The sequence below is a fragment of the Nannospalax galili genome, unplaced genomic scaffold (assembly GCF_000622305.1).
Source record: "Nannospalax galili isolate Female #2095 unplaced genomic scaffold, S.galili_v1.0 scaffold210, whole genome shotgun sequence".
NCBI classification, from domain to species: domain Eukaryota; kingdom Metazoa; phylum Chordata; class Mammalia; order Rodentia; family Spalacidae; genus Nannospalax; species Nannospalax galili.
This window is the reverse complement of record NW_008329365.1, coordinates 2,126,302-2,138,538: the sequence shown is the minus strand read 5'-3', so window position 1 is coordinate 2,138,538 and position 12,237 is coordinate 2,126,302. Positions and strand designations below refer to the sequence as shown.

Below are 12,237 nucleotides of genomic sequence, written 5' to 3'. Positions count from 1 at the left end.
TAACCAGTGGAAGAACTGGAGCAAGGAGCACAGTCTGTGTAATTAAGCAGCCCTGGTCCAGGTGTGATCTGGCTGGTCTCTCTCTTAGTTATGGTTTTGCAAGGTGGTCCCAAGAAGCCTGTATTGCTTGAGGAAGCAAACAGGTTCCCATGAGATGATTACCCTTCTTTCAGGGTGCTGGAGTAATTGCCTGTTTTGGGGGGTGGTCTGTCCTTCCAGGCTTTGCTGTTCCTGTAGTCCAAGGGCACTGCAGGTTTAGGACAACTGGTGCTGCCTTTAGGGGCCTGGAGTAGTCATTGTGAAGACTGAGGGTGAGGTGCCTTCATAATTCTTATATATATATATAGGTATTACATTTACTTATCTGTGAGAGTGTATGAGTGAGTGTGTGTGCCATGTTGCACTTGAGATCAGAGGACAACCTTCAGAGTTGGTTCTTTCCTTCCACCATAAGGGTCCCAGGGTTCGAACTCATGTCCTCAAGGTTAGTGGTAAGTGCCTTTACCCACTGAGCCATCCTAAAAGCCCCACCTCTTATCTTTATGCCTTCAGCCTTGATAGTGGTTAACATAGTGTATATACCTACATACAGAGGTAAGCAGGTGACCCAAAGTAAAGAACACTGAAGGCAGAGATGCCGCAATCCATCCAGTATTTAGCTACATTTTTTTTCCTTTATCCTTTTTTTTTTTTAAAGACAATTCTTGTACATCACAGGGTGTCCTCAAACTCTGTGATACCACACATGGTTTTATGTGATCCTGGGATACAAACCTAGTGCTTCAAAAATGCTAAATAAGCATTCTACCATCTGAACTGTGTCTCTGGTGTTCAGCTGCCTCTTACACTGAAGTGGGGAGTCAATGCTTTTTAGCACAAGCAGTTTGTAAGTACCTGTTTCAGCAGGAGGATGTTCTCGAGATGGGGGGGGTGCGTGTGTGTGTATTCGTGTGGGGGTCAGAGACAACTTGCAGGAATTACTTTACTCTTCCCTCCCACATAGGTCCCAGGGACCAAACTCGGAACATCGGGCTTGACAGCAAGCACCTTTACCTGTTGAACTGTCTCTCTTGCCCCCTTCACGGGCTTTTGCTCCCTATACATTAGAAAAAACAGAGCTGGGGTGGGGGGAGGCTGGAGAGATGGCTCAGTGGTTAAGAACACTGACTGCTCTTGCAGAGGACCTGGGTTCAATTCCCAGCACCCACATGGCGACTATGAACCGTCCTTAGCTCCAGTTTCAGGGGAATTCGAAGCTCTCTTCTGCGGCATTGCATGGCATGGGTGCACTCACATACATGCAGGCAATACACTCATACACATAAAATAATAAAAATATAAAAAAAGAAAAAGAAAAGACAGAGCTGGGGATGGAGAGATGGTTCAGCAGTTAAGAGCACTTGCTCCTCTTGTAGAGAACCTGGGTTTGATTCCCAGCACCCATATGGTGGCTAACAACTGTCTGTAACTCCAATTCCAGGGGATCCAACGCTCCCTTCTGACCTCCTCCAGCATTGCGTGACACAGGTATACTTGCATGCATGCTGGCAGTATACTCAAAAATTATTTTTTAAAAAGACAGAGCTGGATGGTCCTCTCATTTCTAAAAATGCCAGTTGGGGTTTGCTGTTGTGACCTGGCTAGGCCTGAACACAGCAAATACAGTATACCAGACCCATTTGCAATCCTGGGATCTGGACATGAGGTTCTCCTAGGTCTTCACACAGTTCTGACAGAAATCATTCACTCTTCCTGTTTTACCCTCAGTTTAGAGTTGCTGGGTCAAATACAGGCTGCCCAGTTACAGTCTCTTTGGTCAAAAATCAAAGACTCTCTGAAAATAAAAGTGTAAGCCAGGCATGGTGGCTCACGCCTTTAATCCCAGCACTCAGGAGGCAGAGGCAGGCAGATCTCTGTGAGTTCAAGGCCAACCTGGTCTACACAGTGAGTTCCAGGACAGCTGGGGCTACAGGGAGACCCTGTCTCAAAAAGACCAAAAAAAAAGTGTATTTTATTATGCCAGGCATGATGGCAAATACCAACACTTTTGGGCACATGCAGGAGAACTGCTACATGTTGAAGGTCAGCCTGTTCCATACAGCAAGTTCCAGGCTCTACCTCAAAAAACAGGAGGGGAGGGCTGCACACGTGTGAGGAGGACCCAAGTTCAGATCCCCAGCATACATGTGTAAAGCTGGGCTTGTACATATGTAATCCCAGCATTGGGGAGGCAGAGACAGGTGGACCTTGTCTCAAAAAATGTAGAGAGCAATGGAGATAGACACCTGCTATCAGTCTCCAATCTCTTCAACATGCACACACACACACACACACACACACACACACACACTCCACAGCTGAAATGCAAATGAAACTAGTATCCTATATATTTATTACTAATTCTGTAAACTCTTCCTCAGTTGAATTTTAGAAGGGGTACTTCAGAAGTGTTTGTAAAGCTTGATCTTGAGGCTTTTTGGAAGTGGCATCAATAAAACAACAATATTTGGCAATCCAGGAGATTAACTCTAGTTATCTTTTAATAACTTGATGGAAATATAAATATTTAAAACTGTACAGTTCAGTAACTTTTTAGAATATTTATAGGGTTGTGCAACCATCGCCAAAATCAATTTTTAAAACATTTTCTTCACCTCAAAAAGAAACTAGGATTTCCCTCCTTCCCTGGTATTCCTCAATCCAGCACTTGGTAACCACTTGTGGACTCCATTTCTTTAGATGTGCCTATTCTGAACATTTCCTTATGAGTCAAATCGTACACCACGTGGCCTTTTGTATCTGGCTGAAATCATTTAGTTCAAGGTTTTTTGATAGTAGTCTCTGTCCCTCCCCCTGTCCTCTCTCCCCTCTCCTCTCTCTTTCCTCTCTCCTCCCTTCTCTTTTGTTGAGACAGTTTGACTAGCAATCTTCTTGCCATAGTCTTCTAAGTACTTAGATAATAAAATATTTGTTAACATGCTGAGCTTTATGGGTTTATTTTATACATATGTTTGATTGCATGTATGTAAGTGCACCACATGCATGCAAGGCCAGAAGAGGCTGTTGCATCTCCTGGAACTGGAGTTGTTAGCCACCATGTGGGTGCTGGGAATCAAACCCCCGCCTCTTTGTAAGAGTAGCCAGTTTTCTTAATCTGAGTCATCTCACCAGCTCCTTTATGCTCTTTTTAATAGCCTGATAATATTCCTTTGTGTGTATGGGGCCACAATTGGTCTCTTCATTCACCTTCTGATAAGACATTTGGGATGTTTAAGCTTTTTTGTTTTGTCTTTGTTTTTGTTTGTTTGTTTTTGAGACAGGGTCTCGCTATGTAGCGCCAGCTGACTTGTATGGTCACTATGTAGACCAGGCTGGCTGGAACTCAGGCATCCACCTCTGCCACCCCAGTGCTGGGACTAAAGGCGTGCCACCATGCTCAGCTGGATGCTTTCACCTTTTTGGGGGGGGGGTCTTTTTGAGACAGGGTCTCTCTGTAGCCCCAGCTTTCCTAGAACTTACTATGTAGACCAGACTGGCCTTGAACTCACAGAGATCCGCCTGCCTCTGCTTCCCAAGTACTGGGATTAAAGGCATGCGCCACCATGCCCGGCTTCCTTTCACTTTTTAACTGCTATGTATCTTGCTATTTAGGAGAGGACATTTGTGTACAAGTCTGAGTAGTTGCGTGGCTTCATGTCTTTTGATGATATACACAGAAGTGATTGAATAAAAAACTAACTCGCATGTGTAATGTTCTGAGGAACTGTCAAACTGCTTCCTAAAGCAGCTGCTCCATTTTACGTTTTATGGGGGCGGAATCAGGCCTTCATTTAGTGCTTGCCCCAGAAGATTGGGGCTTCGCGTTCTCCACCTCCGCTCAGCCTCCGCAGTGTCGCGAACCCCCTCCCTCCTCCGCAAGGTGCCCCCATCCGCCTCCTGCAACACTCCAGAGACCAAAACATTATTAAGACTCAGCACTGTGGGAAACGTAGTTTCGATTCAGGCCGGGCCGCCTCCTAGGCGCTTGTAGGCACAAGACCACCGCCAGGTCGGCAGAGGCTCTGTGGATGGTGTAGTTCTCTTTCCAGTCAGCCGCGCAGACGACTGCCCGAAGAAAAACTACAACTCCCAGAGTGCCGCTATGCTACGGCGGCCGAAGGGGCCAAGCGGTGAGCGGCGCCCCGCCCCCTTCGGGCGGGCGGTTTGCCAGCGCCTCTGTAAACACGCCCGGATCCTGTCATGGAGCGGGCGGAGGAGGCGGTGGCTGCGCTGGGAGCCGCCTGGAGCGGCCTCCAGGGTCCGCTCTGCCATTCCTGAGCTGGTCCGGGTGACCGTGGCTTCGGGGAAGCGCACTGTTAGGCGAAGGAGACAGTCAGAGCCATTTCCCCTTCTGCCCGGGGGCGGGGGCCGGGCCGGGCCGGCTGAGGCGGGGGAGGGCCGGGAGGGCGCCGGGCTGGACCGGCCTGTCTGCGGAGATGGATGACAGTAAGGTAAGTCCTGGGCTGTCGCCGCCGCCGCCTGCGTGTCCCCGGGGCAGTTCGCCCCGCCGCCCAGCTGCGGCTCGCAAGTCCACGCCAGCACCCAACACCTGCCTTCGCCACGCGTGCCCCGTGCACCCCGCCGGTACTTGGGGAGCGCCCGGCTGCAGTTTCCGAGCGCGGGCCCGCGCCTTGGCAGACTTTTCACTCTGGGTAACCGTGTTTGCCAGGGTTTCCAAGAAGTGCAAACCCTCGTCTTTAACCTGCTTGTCGAGATAAGTGAAGAAACTACCGTGTGTGTTTTTTCTTTTTGCACTTTCTTGCCCCCTTCCAGCCGGCTTCCAATTTGGAGAGCTTAATTAGTGCATCCTGAACCAGACCTAATCACCCTTGATGTGGCTCTAGCTTGTTCAATGCCCCATTCATATCATCAGTTCACTCCGCCTCTGAGCTTTTTCCTGTGGTTGGTTGGAACCCTGCTCAGCTCCTGTTGCTCTTTGGCCAGAGCTTTCCAAGTCTTCTAAAAGAAAAAAATAGTGATTCTTTTTCCTTTTTAATCTACCTTAATATCCCATCACCACTTTTTGTATCTAGTGACCTTCACTTTATGACTGTAAAATAATAGTGTTCATTATCAGCTAATTCAGACAAATTTGTGGGTCTGCCTTCCCATATTACTATTGTTAATATTTCATGAAAAAAGGGACAGAGAGTTTCTTGTTAATATTTTATGATGTCTGGGAGTTGGGCCTTTTATTTGAGGAATCAAACTTCAAGTTTGGTTTAGGTTTTTTTTTGGAGATGGAGTCTCATGTAGCCCAGGCTGACCTCCACCTCGGTAGCAGAGGATGCTACTGGATGACCTTGAACGCCTGATCCCGTTGCCGCTTTTATCTCCCAAATGCTGGGATTACAGGTGGGCACCTCATGCCAGGCATAAATTTTGTCAGAATTTAAGTAGAAGTCATTGCTTCTCTGTTTCAGAGTCCGATTTTCCACAGACTGGTATAGTCTTAGGATAGACTTTTTTTTCCTTCATCTAACCAAAACAATTTTGCTGCTCTGGTGTTTTGTTTGTTTTGACAGGGTCTCCCTAGTAGTCCCAGCCTGCCTGGAAATCCCTATGAACCAGGCTGGGCTCCCGTGTGTCCTCCAGGAAGAAATGCATGTTTTTATGAAAGCCTCTCTTTGATCCGTTGTCTTCAGTTACAAAGAAAATAGAAATATGTTCTTTCCAGAAGCTTGATCACAGAAGGTTCTTATTTTTGGCTGTTTATTGAATGAATTAATTGAAATGTTTTCAATCAGATGTGTTCTTGGCAGTCTGTAGGCTGCTGAAAGACCTTTATACAGTATTGCCCCCTCTCACAGTATAGGGCATCAAGTTCAGGGACTCACTGAGGGAGTGGGGCAGCTACTGGACACGGTGCTGATAAGTGTCACTGTTTCCTTCCTTTCTACTTTGTACTGCACACTATTAGGTAGAAATGAGGCTTCGTACAATCTGCTTACTTCTTGCATACCCAGCAAAGGGCTCTGTCCTTGGTAGTTCAAAGTAGGTGTTGGTTCTTGTAAGAAAATTTAACTTTGCCCTCCCACCAGAATTACTTTTGGCCCCTGAAATTCCTGTCATTGCCCTGTAGCCATCCTCTGCTACACTGGAGCTGCTCTCCTAGGCATTGTCACAGCCCAGCCGTTCGCTTATGTTCCTGGTCTCCTCTGTCTTCAGGATGGAAAAGCTGGCACATCTGAATAAGTCTCAGACGTTCAATGTTAGTGTGCGTGCTTTCCTTTCCCCATGACCTACCCACTTGAACTTGAGTACCTCCACAGGTGGTTTAGAAACCAAAGCCAGGCATGGTGGCACATGCCTGTAATCCCAGCTTTTAGGAGGTAGAAGCAGGAAGATCAGGAGTTAAAGGCCATCCTCAGCTATACCTAGAGTTCAAGGTCTGCCCTCCTCAAAACAAAAACAAAAAAGCAGAAACTAGGTGTAATATAAATGTAAACAATCTTATTCAGGATGTTTTGCTTTTTAAGGACCTCAGGGAAGTTTGTTTCTTTGTTCATTAATTTCTGTCATTGTCTGACTTGTACTAGGTACTGTGGTAGGCGATCGAGATAGGAAAATGAATAAGGGCTTGTAGCTGTTCCCAGGAAGCATTCATTTCTGAGACTGAGGGAGATAATGAAAAAGGGGGTTTCATTAGTGAGGTAAGGAATGAGGGTACTAGCCAGGAGTGGTGGTGCACACCTGTGATTCCAGAACTCAGGCAGTAAAAGCAGAATTAGAAGTCCAGGTCTCCAGACATCTTTAATCTCAGGCAAAGGAAGGTGGATCTCTAAGTTTGAGGCCAGCCTGGTCTACAAAACAAGTTCCAGACCATCCAGGGCTACATAGTGAGACCCTGCCTCAAAGTAAATAAATAATTAAATAATTTTTAAAAGAAGTTCAAGGTTATCCTCAGCTGTAATACGTAGTGAGCTCAAGGCCAGACTCGGATACATGAAGTCCTGTCTCAGAAAGGAAAAATAGTACACACCCACACCTGCAGGAGCAGTTTCAGTAGATATGGCAGAAGTCAAAATGTGTTCACTGTGGAAGAAATGGGTGGGAAAGAAGCACAGACAGCAAGTAGAGACCATCTTACCAAGTTGGGCATTGCCAGCATCCATCCAGTATTAGTGTGAAGTTACTACTTAGATCCAGGGCAAAACAGAATAGCTGTGTGTTTGCAGGGGTAGGGTTCAGGTCAAAAGTTGGTGGTGGTGGAGGGGGTGATATAGGAGTTAACTCTCAGTTCAGAGATGCCCACTTTCTCTCCTGACTGAAGAAGCTGGCCAGAAAGGTTAGCTGCAGGAGGACATGATTCCATACTCACTGTCTGAAGCGCTGGTAAAAAGTCCTAAGCCACAGTTGTGAGGAAAGTTCTTCTGAAGCCCTAGCACCCAAAGATGACCCTGTTTGCCTTGTCTTGTCTTTAAGGTTAAAGAGCAGTAACTAGGCACATGGCCTTTTCCTTTGACTAGCCAGCAGTACCTCTCTGCTGGATTTCTAAGAGAAAGGTGAAACAAGTCCTTTTTTAGTTGAGGCTGCTGGCACCACTTGCTGTAAACACAGTGGCTTCCTGAACAGCCTGAATTTTTTTATGAGTTGCCTTAAGAACAAGAGCATTTTAACCAGGGATGATTCATACCTGCAGTTCTAGCACGTGGGAGGCTGAGGCAGGAGGAATTGCTATGAGTTCAAGGCTAGCCTGGGTTACATAATCCAGGTCAGCCTGCAGTCTGGGCTTTTTTTTTTTTAAAGACCTAGAACATTAGTATGTAAATAAATGCATAAAGAATGGTAAAATAGAGTATTATAGTATTTGGATCAAAGTGGCTGTTCAATAAAGTAATGAATTCCCCTCTTTACCTGATAAAGGTGAGGATGACCCTTGTGAAGTGATATGACATGAGCTAACACGGGGAGCACCTCATCAAGGCTGAGGTTATAACCCTGATTTAACCCAGGATTTAAACGTTTCATTTTTTCCAAAAAATATGTAGGTAAAGTGCTTCTAAGAGTCTTTGAAATAGGGTATAAAGTCATGTCCTCTTGCTGAAGAAGTTAAAGCCATTGTATGTGAAACCCCATCCATAATACCCTTGGGCCTTGCAGACTGGGTTCTGTCTTTTTTTTTTTTTTTTTTTTTTTTTTTTTTTTTTTTTGTCTTTTTGAGACAGGGTCTCCCTGTAGCCCGAGCTGTCCTGGCACTCACTATGTAGACCAGGCTGGCCTCGAACTCACAGAGATCTGCCTGCTTCTGCCTCCCAAGTGCTGGGATTAAAGGCATGTGCCACCACACCCGGCTTGGGGTCTGTCTTTTTAAGAGTGAAGTTTAGAATTATCAGGAACTCTCCCCTCAGCTGAATCATAGCTTTTTAAAATCCATAGTTAGAACACATGATCCTTCCATAATATTCTTTCTCATTGTAAGTTTCTGTGTCTCTGAGCTGTTCTCCCCACGTACACCCAACCCCTGGGTACTGGGGATGAGTGCCTTGTGCATGCTTTGCAGGTGCTCTACTGCTGAGCTTTCCCCTCAGCCCACGTACCTTCTTTTTTTTCCCTCTATAGTTGAGGGTGAGTTTGAACTCCTGATCCTTCTACCTCCACCTCCTGGGTGCTGCGATGACAGGCATCACACCAGCTTCCGTGCACCATCTTGATTCTCACCTTTCTACTATATTTTGAAGTTTATTACATTTGTGCATATGTGCTTGAAAGTGAGGAGGGTGTGGGTGTGCTCATGGCAGGGCACAGGTGTGGATGTAGAGGACAACTTGGGGGAGTTCTCTCCTTCCACCGTGTGGTTTCCAGGGATTGAAGTAGGGTCTTCAGGCTTGGCAGCAAGACCCCTTAATCACTGAGCCATGTTGCCCCACACCATGTTTTTTTTTTAAATAGCACCTTTATTGAAAGACAATCCATATATCATAAATTCACCCTCTTAGTATCTATAACGCCGTGCTTTTTAGCATTTTCACAGGGTTGTGTGATAATCATCTAATTCCATAAGATTTCTATCTTACAAACAAACTAGAACATCCATATAGTATAATAGTGTTCAGTAATGAAGAGAAGCTTAGTCTACAAAAGGCCATGAAGGAGCCTTAAATGTAAATAAGAAGCCAGTTTGAAAAGGCTGCATACTGTATGATTCTGTTTGACAGTCTGGAAAAGGCAAGACTATAGAGAGTGACTAGATCAGTGTTGCCAGGGTTCAGAGGAGAGAGGACTAAGTGGAGCTGTGAAGACTCTACAGTGGCCATGGTGACCATGTGCTTTTGTCAGAACCCAGAGAAGTAGACCATAGGTGAACCCTGAAGTGCAGCCTCCAGTTGTTAGCGAGCCAGCATTCCTTCATCAAGCTTTAACCGAGATACTGGCCTGTAGCATGATGTTAATAATGCTTTTGCCACCCTTTAATTGGGTTGTCTTTTTGTTACTGATTTCTAAGAGTTCTTCCACATTCTGGGTACAAGGTAAAGCCTTATATAATATACAGGCATTTTCTACCTTTCTGTGTATTCTTTTTACCTTGATAGCATCTTTGAAGCACACGAGTTTTAGTTTTGATACGTCCAGTGTGTGATATTTTTGACTGCTTGCACTTGTGGTGTCACAGCTAAGAAACCATTGCTTAACCAGAGGTCACAAAGATTAAATCCTGATTTTTTTTCTAAGAGTTTTATAGTTTTAGTCCTTTGTAAACTTTTTTTTTGTTATGTTGTTATTCAAATGCATGCATGTGCAGAGGTCTGAGGACAATTTGCAGGAGTTGGTTCTTTCCTTCCTTCCACCATGTGGCCCCCAGGAATTGAACTCAGGTCCATCAAGCTGGTTGGCAGGTGCCTCTACCCACCTACTACAAGCCATCTCACTGGCCCCTGTATTTAATTTTTGTATACTGTGTGAGGTCAATCTAATTCTTTTGCATGTAGCTATTCAGCTGTTCCAGTTGTTTATTGGCATGACTGACCTTTCCCCTTTAAATTATTTTGGCATCTTTAGGGATAGGGGGCCTGGAGAGTAAACCAGGGCTGCAGACTTGCTAAACATGTACCTGTGCTCTACCACTGAATTACACCCACTGCCCTTTTTGAAAACTAGCTGACCATAAATGTAAGGGTTTATTTCTAGATTCTTAGTTGTATTCCATTGGCCTGTGTAACTGTTGCGGGCTGGTGAGGTGGCTCAGCAGGTAAGCAGGTAAGGTTCCTGTTGGAATCCTGACTAAACTTGATCCCAGAACCTGCATGGTGGAAGGTAAGAACCAATTCCTACAGGTTGTGCTCTGGCCTCCACGTGTGTGCCATGGCAGACACATAAATAAAACAAGTTTGTTTCGAGCACTGCAAAGAGCAATGACAAGGCAGTGACAGCTGCCTGTGGTAGAACTGTGTTCTCATTTCCAGATTCTTATTGAGAGTGAATGGGCAGAAACACAGCTGATTCAGTGAACCATGGAATTTTCTGCAGCCTTGCTCTACTTGTTTATTTGCCCTGATAATTTCTCAGTGGGTTCATTTGAATGTTCTACATACAGGACCATGTTGTCTTCAGACAGTTTGACTCTTGGTTCTTTCTGAATTGCCATTCTGTTTCTTTTTCTTTCCTGTTGAGTGAAACTGCTGAGCTAAGACACCAGCCTTGTCTTGTTTCTGATCTTTGGCAGGATGGCATTCAGTCTTTCCCAGTACTAAGTGTGCTGTTTGCTATGGGTTGGTTATAGATGACCTTCATCAGATTGAGGAAGTTACCCCCCAGGCCTTTTTGGTTGAGTAGCTTTATAAAGTCTTAAATGTTTAAAAAAAAAAAAGGGGTCCCCTCTAGACAAGGGAGGAGGAGCTGCTCTTGGCTATATTGCAATTGATGAGGGATCATTTCTCAGACTCAAATTAAACTCTGGCACTAGGGCTCCTTCCTAAAGAGAGTGAGAACCGCTCTAAAGATGAAGGGCTGCTAGGGGTCAGCAAGAAGGCCGGTGTCAAGGCCAAGACTGCAGAGGCGCAGGGCTTCAGGTGCGAGCGGCTGCAACGGGTCCAGTCCAGACCAAACTCCGCTCCCGCTCCCGCTCCTCTTCAGCCAAAGGCTCGAAGAAGTACCAGTAGGTCCAGCAGCTCCAGTAGTAGCTGCGCCTAGGCTCCCCAACAATTGGCAGGACGACAGGCTGTGTTTCTGCTCCAAATCCAAACCACCTATACTGCATGCACCCTGGGAGCTCACGGGATCCCATGGAGGTGTTTTCCACCTATGGGAAAGTTTAAATATTGAATATGCCTGTAGAAAGCTTGCGTCCTCATCTATCCAAAGCTCCGCGTCTGTTGAATTTGAGACCCAGATGAAGCTGAGAAGACTGAAACACGTGGATGGAGAACGTGTTGATGGCCAGGAGATCGCTGCGACTGCTGTGCTGGCCCCCTGGCCGCTCGCCCCACCCCCATCCGCGGGGTTCATCTCCCAGGAGAATGCCACCCCCCCCCCGTGTGGCGCGGACCACCCCCACGGATGAGAAGGCGGTTTGCCCGCGTGCCCCAGATCTCCTCTACCCCAGAAGCTGTAGCAAAGCTGCTCTGTAACGCTTGCCCCGCCCAGCTCAGTTTTGTTCCTTATCTAGCCAGAGGATGGACGCTTACCCTGAAGGCTTGTGAGACAGCAGCAGGGGTGCCGAGCCCATAAAGATGCCATGTAGGTTTGAGGCCACAAACCGTTCGTCCCAGTTCCGGAGATCCAGGGATAACTAAGCCTCCACAGGCAGCACATACAGTTTTCCACAGACGACCTAGGACTGGCCAGGCAACCCTTGCTGTGCCACATCTGAGGGAAAGGGACCCAGCTGCTGTGCTATTAGACCTGGCCATGGCTAGTCCTCTTCAACTTCTGGGGTTAAACACCTTGGAAGGATCCCTCCTCCCCGTAAATGGTTCAGTCTTCCCGTGTTCCCACATCTCCCTCCCTCTCTGAAATTGTTGAGCCAGCTCTACTAGGTCATCCTTGAGCCTACTCCATCCCTAGTTCACCTGCCCTTCGTGCTGGTTTTGCAGAGTAACCTTGGCAAGGCCTACGTTACTTTTTTTTTTTTAATGTAATTAGTACCATAAAATTTCTTTTAATTTTGTAAATTTGTAGCATTTTAGGTAAGGATGTATTCGTCCTTTGTGTAAAGGAATTCTCTTACATAACTGTAAGGATTAGAATGCAGTTGTCTTG

General features: G+C 46.3%; 1 protein-coding gene across 2 annotated transcripts in view; it reads left to right on the top strand.

Moving 5' to 3' along the window:
* The first annotated feature begins 4,426 nt into the window (after positions 1-4,426).
* The window catches only part of Crebl2 (cAMP responsive element binding protein like 2), a 22,968-nt gene continuing 15,157 nt past the window's right edge, over positions 4,427-12,237 (top strand). For both annotated transcript variants that reach the window (XM_029565730.1, XM_008837550.3), the window contains exon 1: positions 4,427-4,490. In XM_029565730.1, the coding sequence (XP_029421590.1) occupies positions 4,476-4,490 (15 nt within the window). In that variant the 5' untranslated portion in view covers positions 4,427-4,475. The remainder of the gene's footprint in view (positions 4,491-12,237) is intronic.